The 19152-nt window shown below is 37.5% G+C and overlaps 1 protein-coding gene across 2 annotated transcripts in view; it reads right to left on the bottom strand.

Moving 5' to 3' along the window:
• Window positions 1-11006: 11006 nt before the first annotated feature.
• The window catches only part of CPED1 (cadherin like and PC-esterase domain containing 1), a 258511-nt gene continuing 250365 nt past the window's right edge, over window positions 11007-19152 (bottom strand). For both annotated transcript variants that reach the window (XM_072964602.1, XM_072964603.1), the window contains one exon: window positions 11007-12998. In XM_072964602.1, coding sequence (XP_072820703.1) covers window positions 12777-12998 — 222 coding nt within the window. In that variant the 3' untranslated portion in view covers window positions 11007-12776. The remainder of the gene's footprint in view (window positions 12999-19152) is intronic.

A 19152-nucleotide genomic window follows, 5' to 3' on the forward strand; every position in this document is an offset into this window, starting at 1 on the left:
TTATTCATGTTAAGCTGTATAGTAAACTATGAATATTTTCTTTTTCCTCACTTGCCTTTTCCCCCTCTTTGCCTGGTTTCTGTGTGCTTATCACGAATCCAACCCCAAACCTCACCCATTTTCTAAACCTCAGATGAATCAAAAGTTCCATCGATTTTGTCTCTTTGACACAGTGTCTCCTGATGTCCCCTGCCCCGTTCCAGTCTGGAATGGTTGCCTCCACATCTGGTTTCCCAGTATCACCTGTGATCTGTGATCATCCCAGAGATCACATGTTTCTTGTGTCTTCATAGAAACCTCGTTTTGTGACTCATACATTTCCCATTTTCAGTTTAGTCCCCTGCTCTAGAGGGGCACATGCTCCTACAGCTTCCGGAGAAAAAGTGGATTTGAGATAAACTTTAAAAGAACTTGCCTATTTAAAACAGCTTTATCCTGTTCCAGTAGTTTGACTAGTATTGAGTTCTAGGTTAGAAATAATTTTCATTCAGAATTTTAAAGACATTTCTCCATTGTTTTCCAGCTTCCATTGTTACTACCAAAACATCAGAATATACTCTAATTCCATATACAGTCTGGAGTATTTTTTTTAATTAAAAATATTTTTAAATTTTTTTACAGTCTGGAGTATTTAAAAGTCAACTAGCTCTAGGTAAGTTGATCTCAATGGGTCATTTTATTAGTGAATTTTTAATATCAGTATATATATTTTTATTTATTTTTTCATTGAAGTATAATCAGTTTACAATGTGTCAATTTCTGGTGTATAGCATAATGTTTCAGTCATAAATGTACATACATGTAGTTCTTTTCATATTCTTTTTCATTGTAGGTTACTGTAAGATATTGAATATAGTTCCCTGTGCTATACAGAAGAAACTTGTTGTTTATCTGTTTTATATATAGTAGTTAATATCTGCAAATCTCGAACTCCCAATTTATCCCTTCCCATCCCTTTTCTCCCTTGGTAGCCATAAGTTTGTTTTCTACGTCTGTAAGTCTGTTTCTGCTTTGTAAATCACTATATTTATGTCTTATCCCTTAGACTAGTCAGGCTCCCCAAAGAAGATGATTTCAGTCTCCTGTTTTGATGATACTGGCCAATGGTTTTCAGTCTAGCAGAGGAGGGGACACGCGAGGTCTAAGCATTCACTGTCTAAATATTGTGGGGTTTTGTTTGTTTTAGTTTGACCAGCCTTGTACAGAAAATCTAATATATTCCTCACTGAAATATCTTGATAACTTAAAGGGTTAAGTTTCTACACCGTGAATACTTGAATCAAAGTAAAGGACAACTTTTATTACTGGGAAATGTCAGAAATACAATTAACAAGTGAGTGACAGGGGTTAGATTTATTTCTAAAACAAGAAAACTCCCATGATTCTAAAGTCTCGGATAAGAAAAGGATTAGTCCTTTTCAAAAGACAGTTTTGAAAGTACCACTAATCAGATTAGTTCGTATGAAATGAGACATTTTCTTTTTGTGACAACAGTTAGCCTCTCTCTGATTAAAAGCAGCATCTTCGTATTTTGTCAGCAGTGCAGTTTACCTAGTGGCTATAAAACCAAACACACATCTGGATAATTGAAAATTCTAGCTTTTAACTGGAGACTATGATCCATTGTTGCCTGTTTGTGGCATGGCTTCTGAGTTCCATTTGCTGAATTTGTGGTTTAAATTCGAGACATTTTGGCTTGACTGATAATCATGACACCAAATGACATCTGCTACCATTTCTTAAGGTTTCTAAACCCCCTATTTCTATCTCCCCCAAATTTCTCTCACTCCCATTCCTTCCCTCCTTCCCTTTCCTTATTCTTCTCATGTTCTGTTGCTTCCTCTTTTTGGTTTTCTTTTCTTCTTTCCTCCTTGTAAACTGATGGCCAAAGCTGGCTTGCCTTCCCAACTGGTGTGGTAGCCAGGAAAAAAAAAAAACTAAAAAACAAAAAACTGATCTTTCTGGAACTGTAAGAATTGGTGGTTTAAGTGTTTGAATCCTGTTCCCCCAAGAAAACGTTTGCCAGCAGTCGTCTTTCAGTACAACACAGAAATAAACACTGTGAAGTTGAACACACTCTGTTTGGGTTACCCATTATGCTTTGTATTTGCACAGAGGGACAGAAGGAGCGAAGTTTTTATAGTTTACCCTCAGGCCACTAAACTACCTTACCTCTCTGGAGGCCAAAGACAATGGGCATACTGCGTCAAATTTTGAAAATCCTATAAAGTCCTTTAAAACATGGAATTTCACTACCGTTTTCTTTAATCTGCCTTGTTTACCAGTGACCATTTATGTATTAGAAGCTTGATGAACATACGTTCTTATATAAATGATCGAGTTAGTTTGGAAGCTCTAGAGGGAGGAGACCAGTGTTGTCAGACCCTTGACTAAATAACTCGTTTTCTTTCTGAAAAATGCACCTTCATGGAGCCATGAGACTGGATAAAACGCTCTGGATACTCAGCCCAACAGAGCAGCCAGGCTGGCCCTGGGAAACCTTGAGCTAGTTGGCATCACAGCCAAATTGTACTGATATTCGAATCCTCTAAGCAATAAAGGATGAACATAAACTTTTTATTTCCATCAACAGTTAAGCAGATGAGTGACTGTCTCCATTTTAAACAATGTTTTACATCTTTGGCAACTGTCTAAATGGCCTGCTTTTAGATGCATTGGGCTCCGGCTTAAAAGTACAGTGCAAAAAAAAGAGCACAATTTTTCATTGCTTTGGGCAGTGGAAACCAGCAAGTGAAAAGCTAGAAGAAGAAGAAATGTGGTTCTTGTTAGGTCTAAGCTGAATTGATAAAATGCCAAACAACAGTAGGTAATGGGAGTAGCCCGGTCAGGCCATCTCTGAAATCTTCACCTCTCCAGGTGAATCATTTGAATTCTGTTAGCAGTGCTGCAGAGATACTACGTTCCAAGCCCATTGCTCAAGGATAAATGATTTTAAATTTCAGCTTTTAGGAGTGAGCTTGGCACACAGCATGGCACTTGGGCACAATGGCCCATTGACAACCAATGCCCCTTGCTTCTTGGGTTTCCCTTTCTCTCTGAGAACTCTTCTTTGCAACAAGGTTCCCTTTAAAATTATTCCCCAATACTCTGTGCATTGAGTTTAGCCAGCTACTAGGAGAAAAATAATGTGATTAAATTCACTCACATTTGAAATGTGTAACAGCCCCAACCTCCCAAGGATATCTTAAGAGTCCCTGAAGGTTAATGCAAGTGGTTTCACTAATTGAAAAACTTTCCAAACAGAAGAATCTAGTAAAATAAAGAATTGTGGACACAGTGGGGAGCCATCTGTTAACAAAGCAGAGAAGCTTTCCTTTTGCCCTAAATTCCAGTCACAACTTGGTGCAAAAGTAAAAGTATCACTTACAGTCCTCATTACAGCTCCTGGATTCATATTTAAAAGGTAGACATAATGCCCCTTGCAAAATTAAATTGCCAAAAAATATATCTGCCATTTTGTTTTAGAAAAAAATATGCAGGCAAATTTTTTAGTTAATTCAGTGTTACAACAAATTATGGAATCGGTGAGTGTAAAAGATGCAAGTACCTATTTGAAACTCACCAGAAACAGATGTCTACCTATGCTTTTCAGTGAAAATGTGATCCCTCTACCCACAGCGCTTTCTGTTCCATAATTAAATTCAGTTGCATTGTTAATGTACTGTTGACATTAACTTGTATCTCATATACACAAGACTGGGAATACACATATGTTAACTTGAAACAGCTGTTTGCAAAATTACTACAATATGGCCAATACTTCTCTTAACCATTATGTTCTTCCATTCAAACATGATTTGCATCTGTAAGCACTTATTATGTATAAAATTAAAGGAAGATTTATGACAGAAAAATGATAAGTTTGGGTTCTGTATTAATATTGCATTTGACAACAGTACGGTAGAAAAGGAAAGTTAATAGAAGTCTTTCTACAGATCAGAAGCCGTGCCCCACGGGTGTGCATGCCTGAAGGGCAGGGCCTGTGTGGGCATCTTCCCAACCACTGCAGCATCCGGTGAGCGGACGGCTCTGGAGGGGGCCATCACTACAGCTTCCCTCCTGTCTCCTCTGTTCTTCAGAGCGGCAGAATCTTCAAGATAAGTTATGTGGTGCTCCTCACTTTCTCCAGCAGCGGTAGCTGATATCTGAAATTCCACAAAAATTTCTGACTTTGTCCTCCTGTAAAACGTCAGAACCCTTGCGAGGGCTTGAGGCAAGGGCCTGACTGTTCATTAGCCCTGGGAGTGACTACATCGGACTCTTTCCAGTTTTATTTTTTTAATTTTATTTTTATAATTTATTTATTTTTAATTGAAGTGTAGTTGATTTACAATGTTGTGTAGTGTCAGTTTCTGGTGTACAGCATAGTGATTCAGTTATGCATACATATATTCTGTATCATAGTCTTTTTCATTACAGGTTATTACAAGATATTGAATGTGGTTTCCCGTGCTATGCACTAGGACCTTGTTGTCTGTCTATTTTATATACAGTAGTTTGTATCTGCTAACCCCAAACTCCAAATTTATCCCTCCCCCCATTTCCCCTTTGTTAACCATAAATTTGTTTTCTGTGTCTGTAAGTCTGCTTCTGTTTTATAAATAAATTCACTTGTATCATTTCTGAGATTTCACGTATATCATACGATATTTTCTTCCTCTATCTGACTTATTTCACTTAGTATGATAATCTCTAGGTCCATCCATGTTGCTGCAGATGGCATTATTTCATTCTCTTTTATGGCTGAGTAGTGTTCCACTGTATAAATATACCACAACGTCTTTATCCAGTCATCTGTCGACAGACACTTAGGCTGCTTCCATGTCTTGGCTATTGTAAGCAGTTGCTGCTATGAATATTGGGGTGCATGTATATTTTTGAATTAGAATTTTCTTTGGATATATGTCCAAGATGGGATTGCTGGGTCGTATGGTAACTATTTTTAGTTTTTAAAGGAATTTCCATACTGTTTTCCATAGTGATTGAACCAAATTACATTCCCACCAATAGCATAGGAGTATTCCCTTTTCTCCACACCCTTCTCCCGCATCTATCACTTATGGAGACCCTTTCCAGTTTTGATAGGGGCAGGGCAGACGGAGCATCAGCAACTGCTGAGATGAGCAACAGGGGCTTCAGCAAAGAGGAGGCCAGGAGCACCTTAGGATTGCAGGAACTGCCAGCCTTAAGGCATGGCACCCTGTGTCAGCAGCTCCGCGAGCGCCCAGCAACCTCCCCAGAGCCCAGGCAAGCAGCTTCCATTTATGGCTCATACCTCCCCCCACTACCTCTTTCATGTCCCACTTCAGTCCAAGGGACCCAATGGAAACAAACAATTGGCACTTGCTAAAGAGGGTTTTAGGAAGCGATAATGCTATTTCTAACAGAATGCTCTGTGTCAAAGTCTTGGACGAATTGTCTCTTGAGCCTAATTTCTAACTCCAGAAAACGCTAAAGTTTGTTAGCGCACTGGTTTTTTTTCATGTTATAGAAATTCATTGAGTGTCTTTTCTGTGCTAGGCAAGTTCTTTCTAAACTGAGAATGCGAAGATTAAGATACTAAATGAAAAAAGTCAGCTGCAAAAGACCATGTGTTGTCTGACTCCATTTATAGGAAATGTTCAGGGCGAGTTCATCTGTAGAAACAGAAAGCGGACCAGTGGCTGCCTGAGGCTGGCGGATGCAGAAGGGGAAGGATGAACAGTGGCTGCTATGTTTCTTTCTGGAGTGACAAAAATGTCCTAAAGTAGACTATCACCATAACATGGGTAAATATACTGAAAACCTAGGCTGAGAGGAAGAGGGCCAAGAAAGGAGCAGGAGAGAAAAACATTTGCTGCGCTCCTGCTCCGTGTTAGGTCCTGTACCGGAGAAACACAAGGAAGACGCAGTCCTAAACCCCGAGGGGCTCCGGGCGGTGGGGGGATACAGACAGGGGCCGATAGGTAATCGTGATCTATTGTGGTAGAGCATCGACAAAGTTGGACACAGGGACTGCGCAAGTAAGAAAAAGGGGAAATAATTCCAGTCGAGCGGGTGAAGGCTGAGTAAAAACTGGGGGGAGGCAGTTGCCTTTGAATTTCATGAGCTGTAGAACTCTTGATCTTGCCAGCCTTCCAACCAACGGGGGCCCTGGCCACGGCTTAACAGGATTCAGCTGGGCGGCTGCCGCCGCCTCACTCCTCGTCCGCATCAGCCATGGCCAGTGCGGCAGCCCTGGGAGATCGGAGCCCCCCGGGAAAGCTGCAAAGTGGGGTGGGGGGTGGGGAGCGGGGAGCGGAGGGTGAAGAGGCAGGGCACGCGGAGGAATCCCTGCTCAGAGTAATTCCCTCCACGGGGCCCTAGTCATCCCTTTTTATTTTCAACAAGGCACAGAACGGCTCAGTCCTCTTTCTTTTTCCAAATTCTCGTTGCCATTTGAGTGGTGGGAGCCCCCTGACTTTGCTGTCCCACCTTTCCTAGCCTCTTCTCATTCTGATGGTGTCCGCAGTTCGGTCGCTTGTCACCTCCCGAGAGAAGCGTCTGCCAGACCCCTCCCCTCGCACCTGCTCCTGGCTCTGCTTGGCAGGAGGCCTCCAACCGCATTCCCCACATGTCCAGACCAGCACCTGGCTGAGCCTCCGGAGATGGAGAGCCTGTTATTCTAAAGGTTTTACATGGGGCCGCAAATCAAAAATAAGGCGAATGTTCTAAAGAAACGAAAACAATATATCGAAGATGATTTGGTCCTTGTCGATTATATACTTTGTTATGTGTACACGTGCACAAAGACATATATTGACACACATATGTGTGGATGCAGATTTTTGTCAGCATGAATTTTTAAAATTATCCAGAAGTCCTTTTCTGAATCCCTTATTTGACATCCGCACTCTGCCCAGACCCAAACCAGAGAAGGCTCGGTTTTGGCCTCCCAGTTTGTGCTTTCGTGTCTGCATAAAAAGTCAGCACTCGGTGGTGAAGGGGCGTTTATTTTTACTGTAATTGGTAACAGTTTACTGAAGGTGATGCTCGGGGGCCTTCCGGTGGATGAGAAATCGACTTCCAGCAACTCGGTACTTCAAAGACTTATGATGGCACCAGTCAACAGAAAAACACCACTCAGGCCGATCACCCGGTTGAGACTGTCTGTTCTTCTGGGAAAATAGAAGCTTGAGATACAATGTCCGTATCAGCCTCATCTCAGAATTCATAAGTAATTTATAGAAGACATCAATTTATTTATAGGGTAGGTGGCCAAGAGATTTCCGGGTGTTTACCAGTAACATGGTCCTGGAAACTCCATCCTATTGAAATGACTCCTGTTCTTGGCAGGAATAACTTGTGCTAGGGTTGTATCCACACCCTTTTAAAAACATACCGCTGGTTTTGCCAAACTAATGTGAAAACTGAAATGAGGACTCTTTAGAGACGAGTATGAACAGAGACCAGGTTTTCCCCGGGGGTAAGCACATGTGGTAGAAACTGGTGAACCCAAATCTGTGTCGTTTGATGACTAAACTCGTTTTAGGCTACAAAGGCATTGTTTCAATTTCCCTCTGTGTGCTTCTTAATTCAGACCAAATTTTATCTTATAAGTAGAAGAAGTAGCTCCAAATAATTTCATGCCCCGCCAATGACATGGGCACCGATTTTTAACCAAAAGCTCATAAACTCTTTTTACGATACTGTAAAACTGGAGCGCTCATGCCCATTAAAACATAAGCTTCGTGTTACATGTAATTAAGACAAAGAGGAGAAAGTTAAAAATGTAAGTTTTAAAATGTATCTTGTATTACATATTAAATGCACGTGGAAAATACTTCATACGTTCCATTTCAAAGGCAAAGGTAAGGACAAACAGGAGGGCGAATGATCCCATGGGTGCAAACAAAATGAAGTGAAAAACGGGTTGTTATTTCAAGTTCTCCAGAGGATATGCTATATTGGTGGTTAGAGGTCATTTGCTCTTCTTCCTGATTATAAATAAGAAGGTACCATTAAAAGCACATTCAGCTGCTATTTAGTTAATCTAAGTTATAATTTTGGGTCCAATAAAGTTTGAAAATTATTATTTTTTTTCCCCCAGGGATGAGTGCCTCCAAAGTGACTTGTATGTTAAGAAGAGGTTTGAGGAGATGTCCAGAAACTGTCAAATGCTGCTGGAGAGGGTGTTCATGATTTTTATCCATCCCAGAGCCCAGTGCAGGGAAGAGGCTGTGTCCCGGAGTGAAGGCCAATGTGTAGCCCCCCTTCCATCCTGTTCTGGGCGTGATGGGTCTAGTGGACGAAACTACACCATGCTGGCTTCAGTGTAGACATTTGGTGCCATCCTCCCACCTCCGTGTATTTACTGCAAAGGAACATCAGGAATTCTGAATCTCAAACCCTCAGCTACTGATGTACAGGGGACCCAACAACCTCTCATAGCTAAGTGGAGGTTAGTGGATATATGATTGAGTGTATTTCACAACATGTGCCCATTTTATTTTAATGTTCTGGAAAAAATTTTTCTAATATTCAAATTCATAATTTAATTTTAAAAGCATATAAATTCTGGATCAAATAAAAAATTAAATTGTAGACTGTAAAGAAAATAAAGATGTCGACCTTGATCCCATCTATTGAGATTTTAATCCACAGATTTTCAACAGATTTTATTATTTTTAAGAAATGGAAGTACAATTGAAAATATATGTATAAATAAATCACATACCATCACCATCAAATCGTTTAGGCTAGTACTACAAGCTGCATCAAATTGATGTATTTCACCAGCCAACCATAAAAGAAGAAAAATCACTCCGAAGTTGAGAATTGGTTGAATACATTTTATGCTTATGACACCATGTTACTTCTGAATTCTGATTAATTGTAATTGCTTTTTAAAAAAAAACCTAAACATTCTAACGAATTTTATTGGAATTACTTTTCCGTGTAATAAAAAATAATACGATGCTGCACATAAATTTCCCAAGAAAATAACTTGGCTAGATATATTGAGTGTCTCCTCACAACCTAATCTAAAATGCAATTCTTCCCGCTGAATGTATTACACAAAGAGTTTGAAAAAAGGCTTTAAAAAACTAAATGAAAACAGTTCTTTGCAGAAAGTGCTATGGACTTGGGAGAAAATGCCAGTCAGCATAAATCAAATTCAAAACCTCATCTACCTAAATATGACGACCCTATAGGAACCCTTCTACCGTGTTTTCTCTAAATGTGGCTGCTTTAATTTTGTTCTTACCATTAGTTGGGTTTAAGTCATTATCTTCATTTACATTGCAAACAGACTTACACATTGTAAATACTCTTGATGAGCTTTAAGAATTAGTATTTTGGTTGTGTACTGAGTGTGTTAAAGCATAATGGCCTGACATTTAATAGAGCTGTAAGACAAATTCTTTATATTTCAACGAACGGAAAGAAAACAAATGGAGCATGATTTTAGGAGGAGATTGCATGATCTGTCTCAGGGAAAAAAAAAAAGAGAGTTCTACTGAACCATAAAAGAAATATGGAAGTTGATAATAGCAGTTACCGAGGCAATAAAAACATGATAAAAGGCTCTTTGACAGTATGAAAACTTGGAAGCTGTGCCAAATACAAAATCGAGTTTGTAGGGACTGGCAGTATCCTGCTGACTTTAACAGGTCTTTGGGGTTTCTGACAACTTCTGGTTCATCTCCTTAGGTTGAAGTCATCAATCAAAATGCCTTTGTTTCCAAGAGCATCAAAATTTGAACTTTAAATGCATAGTTTAAAAAAAAAATAACAACTCCAGCAGCTTTGACAGAGCAGTCACTCCTTGATGCAGTCAACATGGCAGAACCCACGGCAGTGTAGTATCATTTTGTACTTAGACACATGTTTTTGAAGTTATCAGCCCATATGAGCTTACTCAAAGTTATGTTTGCTCATTTTAAATACAGTAATCCTAGCCACTGATTTTGTTGACATGTTTTGACTTTTTCTTTTCATAAGATGAAAATGCACAGAGGAAAATTTTAGATACTGGCGTTCTTTTGGTATTTGCTCAAATTAAGGAGCCCATAAGATATTATTTAATAAGATCCTAACCCTGATCATCTCTCTAGGCTCTTAACCTTATTACTTATTATACACCAGCCACCCCCATTCGCCCCCTTCCTACCACACCAAAGCATTACAGCTTTGAAATAACTAACTGAGAAACAAAATTTTTGACCAGTTTCTGTATTTTTTCCTTGGAGTCCTGCAGTGAAATGGAACTAAAAGAAGAAACTTCAGATATGGAACAGCATTATTTTTTTCCCCGTAAACATTATCAGAATTATTTCCATCTCAAAAATCAGTGATTTCTTTCAATGCTTTCTAAGTGGGAATCACTGTTGTAGTACACTGTGTCTTTAAATGCGTACACCCACCCACACCCACACCCACACCCACAATGTCAACAGTGACGCTTGAGAATGCTTATGCAGTTATTCTTGACTTGTAATATTATAAATAGTTTAGTTTAGATTGGATACTGATCAGTTCTTACCCAAAATAATACACTTCCTTTAACATCTAAAAATATGTTAAAACGCCTGCTCTATTTTTTTCCCCACTCAAATTAGGAACTTTTAAAGCATGTACAAATACACATCCAAATACACACACACTCCTTTTTCCGCAGCGTAACATAAAATGTAGTTTTCTCCATTAAGGAGTAACTAAAATGATTCCTAGCATTCCAGTGCCTTGTCTAAACAAACAAACAAACAAACAGACACCAAAATCAACAACAACAACAAACCTCGTCACTACACTTACATTTAAAAGCTTAGGTGTTGGTATCGTAGGAAGTTCATCTGACCAAAATCTAGAGGGGGTCAGGGTTGGAAGGAACTATATGGCTACCTTATTAAAACCACACTTTAGTAGTTGAATCCACAGGATAATATCCCTGCCAGGTGATCATTGTTTGTATGGTATATACCTTCAGTAAAAAGGAAAATAAAATACACTCTCTGAACACAGACTATTACCAGGAAGACATTTATTAACAGTATTATTACAGTTGTTTCTAAAATCCACTATTATTTCAATGGCAAAGAGATAAATGCCTGGCTAACCTCTCAGTCAGAAGGGCATTATGTTAGGTTGACAGGAAGTTACAAGCAACATCCACTGACTATAATTCTGTTCTGGAGTATGTAATATTCTAACACGATGGATAAGCTACGTAAATTGGAAAACTTTTATATCATTAAAAAAAATCACTGAAAACCTAAAAATGATGCTTGCATATAGCTGCAGATATTAGAAAAATCCTTCATTTTAAAAGTTAATTCTGTACCATTCTTTAAAAAAATTGTCAGATTCAGGTACGAATTGTTTATATCAAGTCATACTTGTGCTTAGATATAATTTAAGACAGTTAAATATAAATTCATGTTTACTTTCATATAAAATATGTATAAAAATAGAGATTTAAAGGAGGTGGATGTTCATACTAAGGAACTGATCAATCAAAACAGTTTTATTTTTTTGTATGGTAATGAAATTGAGGTATTTGTACATTTGGTAATTTCAATCAAGTATTAAATTAACCCTCAGCTTTTTTTCCCCCCAAAGAAAAATAATCCTTTAAAAGACATTGTAACTGTAATATGTTATCTCACAACAGAGCAATTGTACAACAAAGAACTTAAAGAAGAGAAAGTTCTCAATACCAAGATTAGGTATGTTTTATATGTATACCACAGGCTTGTAAAAAATAATTTTATGTCTATTCTAAAATTTGGATTACAGTTGCTCAGGAAAATCAAAATATAGTTACTAGCAACATAGTAGTATTGTGGACATATACAAATGCTTCATGGAAATAAATGCCTATGCACTTGAGAATGCTTAGTCCTTTGCAAAATATTTACATAAAACATAATTGCAATCTTAAATTATATAGGGCTCTAACTGCAAACAAAAGCTTTCTTAAGTATTATCATCAATGAAACATAAGAAAATAACCCACAAGGAACTATTTTGTTTCTCACTTGAAAATTACATAACTAACCAACTTAGACTATATTTACCCATCCACGTTCACAGACAGGCTAGGAGGGAATGTTTATGAAAAGTACAGAGTGCAAAGTTTTAAATATATTGGTGTTTTAAATATAAAATATTACATTTCCTATCTCTCTCGTAGAATCTCTTAGAATCCCCTGGAGGAGCATTCCTGTCCTTTTCCTTTCAGTTGCAGGATTTTAAAAGGACAGGAAGAAACAGTTGTCATAAACATTAGATTCACAAAGCCTAAACTGCCATAAATGCTGTGTCTTCTTCTGGCAAAGGGCATAACCGAGATCCCTACCTGCAGGTGGAATGTAATTACTCTTTTCCCCCTTTTCCATATATTAAGGTACCGATAAAGATGATAACACATACTCAAGAGCATTATCTTATTTTCCCACATGATTTAAATGTCTGTTTGTCTCTGTTATCACAATGCATTAGCCGGCCCTCAGAGGTTCTAGTTTATGGTTAGACTTCAAGTCACCTTCTTTTAGCTCTTTCTTTCATCTTGAAACCAACTGATTTCCAAGTGCACATCCTGACTTTATAAAGCTGTAGGGAAAAAAAAAGTGTTATTACTTTTTCAGCTAAGTGTGCCTTGGTGCACATGTGTGTGCCGGGGTGCCTGAGCGTGAGCAGTGGAACCAAAACCCACGTGATGTACAGGATTTGGTTCCTAGACCATCATCCAGATGCGTGGCTTATCTCCAATTCCAGATTCAGTCCTTCAGAGTCTACACGGTTCTTTCACTCGCACACATCCTGCTGAGAAGAATTTCAGAGCAAACCTGATTAACTGGACCTCTGACATGATACGGTGATTGAAAATTTGTCACAGAATCTTGTTGTCTTTGCTGTAGTTTGCTTTGATTGCTGAAGTATCTTCCCACAACATGATTTCTTGATCGTTTCATTTTAATGAAGTGATATTCTTTGGATAACTTTGATTTCACTACCTGCAAATAAAGAGAAAAAAAAAAACCCAGTGAGGCAAAATCAAAGACATTCGAGTCCTGCCTAGAGCAGGACAACTAACTCACAAACTTGAACAGTATCTCTTGACACAGATACAATTGATATAACCAAGAACCAGAGCAACTTATCTTTCAAAAAGGACCAAGACTGAAGTTAGAATTTCTGCCACTTTTCTTACCTCAGGGCAGCTGTCTCTAATGCAACTAAGGAGTAGTCTCAGATGGTTTCTCCACCACACTGCTGTGTGTGTGTGTGTGTGTGTGTGTATTTAGGCTAGATGCTAACATACAGAGAAGACACTCATGTGTCTTTGCTGAGTCACTGATTCAAGCACAGTACTCTACACCTGTCATGGCATCCTTTTATAGAATGATAACTAAAACTATTTTCAGAGAAAAGAGATAATATTTTTCCATTGCACACCCGTAAGCTGACACTGTTACAGACAGTGGATTCATTTCTCCGGGCACTTAGTTATGGAACCTGAAGGAACAGCCTGTGATCTATTGTGCTAATAACCTGATAAATGTTTGTACATATGGAGATATATTTTTAACTTAAAAATTGTTTTAAATAGGCAGTATGAACATTTATAAAACATGAAAGAGTATGTAATGAAACGCTTCCTTCCTGTCTCTGCTCTCCACAGTCAGTCAGTTCCTTCCCTGGAGGCAACGTATGTTACAATCTCCATGGAATTCTATTCGCAGATATTTTATGAATATCAACACATACACATACAAAGAGGCCGTATTTATTGTCTATTTGTACAGTATATAAAAAGTTGATCTGGAAATCCTGTAACTGTCAGCTTTAATCACTGGGTTAATATGACTCAAGCTGTTAACAACAATGGTCAGCAACACATGGTGGGGACCATAAAGGAGACAGAGGGAGGGTTGATAAGTAAGGAAAAGAGGGTGTGTTTACAAACGAAGAGCAAATCTTTAATTCCATCATATTAATGCAGTCCTAAGACATTGTTTTCAGTCAATATGGAAATATTAACCATTTATGTATTATTGATGACTATTGAAAGCAACACCAGCTCATGTTAATTTTTTTATTCTTTTCAGGGCTATATAGTGACTTAGGTACATAGTTCTTGATCCTGTAGAAAAGAAGGCAATGAAAACTGTTCCCACAATGCAGACTATTCAACCAAAGTAGCCCGATATCTATTTTGAAGGTAAGTATTTTCAGTCATGTTGCAAGTGAGCATGAACCATTTTCGAAGAGTTATTTGAAGAGAAATCCTGTAAAGATCTACACCAAAAGGTGAACAGCAGTGATCTTTGCGGGGAGGAATTAGAGGCAATTTAAAATGTATTCCTTATAACTTTTTGGTCTTGACTTTTAAATTCTACTACAATGAAAGTGCATTACTTTATAATGATTAAAACATTGAAGCTATTCCCATTTTGAAGAAAAATATAATAGTCATAAGTTTTAAAGCCAATTATACTGTGCTAACCCCAAAGAAATGAACTGTTTTTCTGTAACTATGGGAGGTTTGGCTTTTCATGATCAGGCCCTCAGATGAAGTGACTCTTAAGAATTCCAGTGAAATCAGCGGGTTGTGGTAGGGAATCCCTACGGACCATAATTTACAGCTCAGTTTGCAGTTAACCACTGATTAATATTCCAGGTCCCAAGGTTGCAAGTTTCTATTATGCACTGCTCCGTCCACCTCTGTTTGGTTATACTATGACTGTAAATATGAGAGGCTGGGAAGATGGACCAGTGTTTTCCTGAAGGTTTTGTCCATTTTGGAGGCAGTTTATATTCTCCTATAGTAAGATTAGTCAACATTCTTAAGGAAGTTTTATTTAAGGAAACACTTAAGCATAAATATTACATCCAGCCCTGAAAAAATATTATTCCAGTGTTCTCAAGCCAAAATAAGGTTAATTTTGTTTATGTAATGTTGTCCTAAGTTCTGGCTTTTGCAATTGCCTGGTGATCTGCATGCTAATTACATGAAAAATAGAAAAAGGTCCATCCCAATGCAAAAGGTTATAAGTTCTTTAAAAATTAATATTTTGTGTGAATTCAGGGTTGCATTTAATGTTGCATTATAAATGCTGGATAATGCTAGTTTAGATGCTGATAGCAATCTTGAACATGATTCATGAAATGGATATACACAAGTACATATTTCCGGTGTTATTTGCTGAAGCATGTAGCTTCTACTTCAGAGTAGTGTCAATATTTTGCCAGATCACAATGGGAAGGTTGATAATATATTTCTATTTTTTTTATTGAAGTATAGTTGATTTACATTGTTGTGTTAATTTCTGGTGTACAGCCTAGTGATTCATTTATACATATATGTATATATTATATATATTCTTTTCATATTCTTTTTCATTATAGACCATTACAAGGTATTGAATATAGTTCCTTGTGCTATACAGTAGGATCTTGTTGTTTATCTATTTTATATATAGTAGTTAGTATCTACAAATCCCAAACTCCCAATTTATCCCTCCACATCCACTTCCCCCTCTGGTAACCATAAGTTTGTTTTCTATGTCTGTGAGTCTGTCTCTGTTTTGTAAATTAGTTCATTTGTGTCCTTTTTTTTTAAGAGTCCATATATAGGTAATATACGGTATTTTTCCTTCTCTTTCTAGCTGACTTCACTTAGTATGACAATCTCCAGGTCCATCCAGAGTTCTATTTTTAAATCAATAAGGTGCTCTCTGAGAAAGGAAGATGGGATGATGGGGTCTCCCCCAGCTTCTGAGGGTCAGCCTAACGCCTCCTGCGGTGCCAGTGCTCCCACGATGCTATGTAAGATTGACTCCTACACATTCATGCCATGGCTTGGCCCAACAACAATTAATTCAGTTGATTTCCTTTGAAAACTTTTTCAGGAACTAATCAAAGATAGTAAGTTTCCCAATTCTTTCATTAAGCCAGTATCACCCTGATAGTGAATGCTAAAAGCTGACAAACCTACGGAGAAAGAATCATTTCAATTTTGATTTGTCAAAACATAGATGTAAAAAATCCTCCCAAAATGTTATGGTAAATTGAATTGAGGAGCATTTAAAAAAAAAAACCCAGCAGTATTATGTGCTATATCACTAGCACATACAATTTATTTCAGGAATGTTAAGCTTCAATATTATGAAACATTTTGTCACAGGAGATTACCAAAGAATCATTGGTAGCTATATGATTGTTTGCTCTGAATACTCAAAGGAATCTACTATCAAATAATGAGATATTATAAAGTTAATATTTTAGAAACTTGTATAGCTTTTCTATATTCTCTCAATAATTAATAAGAAATACATTAGAGAAAAGATTCCGTTACAGTACTAACACAACTTTATCAAATTCAATGATGACGTAAAGGACACAGGTGAAAACTACATGAAAAGCTTAATGAGACGTAAAAGAAAACATGAATAAATGGAGCGACATAGTAAGTCAAATCCTCCCGAGTTAATTAAAGTGCGATTCCAATTTTAATCACAGCAGGATTTGGCGGGGGTGGTGGGGGGCATGGCAGAGAAATTCTAAAGTACATCTTAAAGAGTAAATGTAGGAAAACAGCCAAGGTCATTTGGGAAGGAAAAAAGGCAATGATGAGAGGAGACTTTCAATACCAGATATTCATTCATCAATATGACTTGAGTCTACCACCAATATATCATAGACTCGATTTGTTGGCTGTATAAGCCAAGTATAATCAAAATTCAATAGTGAGAGAGAAAAAACAGGAATGTTCATACTGTAGATTAAAATGTATTTCATAAGCTGCTGCTGTTCCCTAAAAATATTTACGGAGAAATAAGGTAGTTCTAGATAGAGCCCAATGGCATATAAATCCAGTGACCCTAAGTGTTGACCACCTAATGGTTTTAATTACATGGGTTAAAATCAAGAGTGTGTCTTTAAAATGCTGCTGAGTCTCCAGTGGAGAAGAGGGTAGAAACTGAGAGCCTGTATGTAGTGTAAAAACAAAAGTTTTTTTTTTGTTTTTATTGTATACACTTATTTTAGAATTTCTAGAGTTAGCAAGAATTCATGTAAACTGTTACAATAGCAAAGTAGTAGAAGAGAAACAAAATGATGCTCTATCTTATAAAATTAAAATTCTTGATTGATTTTCCCGTATAATATCCACCTTTCAATCGTCAGAGTTCTCTGTGTGAGGAAACACATGGAGTAATTCAGATATGGTCCCTACCCTCAAGGGGACTATATAAAGACACATGTCTAAGATACTTGAAGTAAGAACAAGAATGAAATGACTTCAAAGACATTGTCTGAGGCGAGATCCCCAAGGTCAGGCACCATGTTGTTTCCATGTAATGAATAGGTCTTTAGTACACCGAGCAGACAGTGCTAATTTATGGTGGCCATGATAATCTGTTCACACCGCTATTATTTCTTTGAACTTATTTGTAAAATTGTCTGGCATTGCTGTCAAACTGCTATCTCTTGAGTTTCAAAATATTACCTTATTTTACCTACCCTTATGGGCTCGAAAGTGGAGAAAAAGCAGTTAACTACATTTTTAAGTCTTGAAAATGTTATACATGTGAAGGATGTTTGATACCTGCATGGTAAAGCGCGAACTGCTTCTTTCCTTTGATCTTCTGTGTGGAAATGTGCCCATTTGAGGCCTTCCCAAAATCAGAGGTCATTTGGGGTTTCTAAAATCCGACTAGAGTAGCAACAGGGATGTGGCTTTTAAAGAGAACTGTTAGCAATACAAATGTTAGGTTTGCCTCTGGGGCATGATAGTAGTAAACAACAAAAGTGAGCTATTAAAAAACAATGGTGAAAGATTTAGGCCTTGAACCAGAGACAAAGGACTCGAGGTGTCTGTGTACAGTCGTTACTTCAATCAGAAGCAAATACTAATGGCTTTACGCTTCCAAATGCTTCTCCAAATCTGGGAGTATAAGACTTGACAACTGAGAAAGAGACATATCTACCTAGAGAAAAAGGAACTACTACATGTGGTTAATAACACAGACATGTGAGTTGCCAAATATTTACATTACTTTAAACATGAATGAGGATGGCATTTTTATTTTTGCCACTTAAAATAATCCAAATAACTCCTGATCTTTTTTTTTTTTTTTTGAGCAGGAAAAGGTTTACCGCAGGGCCAAGCAAGGGGGACAGGCGGCTCCCACTGGAAAAACCTGAATTCTGTAACTCCTGGTCTCTAGTTTTATCTTTATTTTCTTTTGGTGACTTGACTGTGTCAAACTATATTTAAAATTAGGAAAAGATAGTAAAGCACAATTGGTCTCCATAAAGTATGATGACCTGTTCGATCAGCATTGTTCTGTAATCACAGGTGTTTAAGTGTAATACTAAAAATTACTTTTCTCACAGCAATGTTCAAATTTAGATTAAGTTACAGGTAGGAATAGACTTTCAAGTAAAGATTACAGTGTTTCAAATCAGAAACAGATTTTTAATATATTACCTATAGAAACTCGGAAAGGAGTAATGTCAGAACTGGAGTCAAGTGCTGTAATGACAATTTAAGGACATGTAGAGGATCACATTTTTCTGTGACTCATTGTAACAAAAATCGAAATTCTGTGCTTCGGTGTGTAGAAGTAATTTTTACTTTCTTATAGGCTTCTTATACGGTGAGAGATCTTCCAATTTATGACTAGATCTTTCCAAGTCTCTATATAGTTAAAGACTTGGGTACACAGGCATTTTAGAAGGTATACGAATGGCACAATTGAGCTTCATTGGTTTGGGTCGATGGCTGCTGTAAGACTTCTCAAACAAAGAAAAGACTGTTATGAATTACACAACAAAAGTGTATTGCAACTTTTACTCTTAAACTCATGTAACTTCAACACTCAAAACTGATTTCACACAAATATTTCTCAGAATGAGTGTATTACCATGTCAATTAATTGCTGCTTCTAAAATAACTTTGAATTTTCAAAAAGCCGATATAAAAAGAGAAAGCTTGGTGAACTGGAAAAGTGTCAGGCAGATTATAAGCAAATACCTTTTCTAAAACTGATCTTGACTTGAATAACACCCAGGGAACTTCTGATGTGGTTCCAGATCCAAAGAACAAAATAGAAAACAATTTTCAGTGGTGTAAGTGTTCCAAAATCTCTCGACTGGATTAGG

Source organism: Vicugna pacos, chromosome 7 (genome assembly GCF_048564905.1).
Source record: "Vicugna pacos chromosome 7, VicPac4, whole genome shotgun sequence".
Lineage (NCBI taxonomy): Eukaryota > Metazoa > Chordata > Mammalia > Artiodactyla > Camelidae > Vicugna > Vicugna pacos.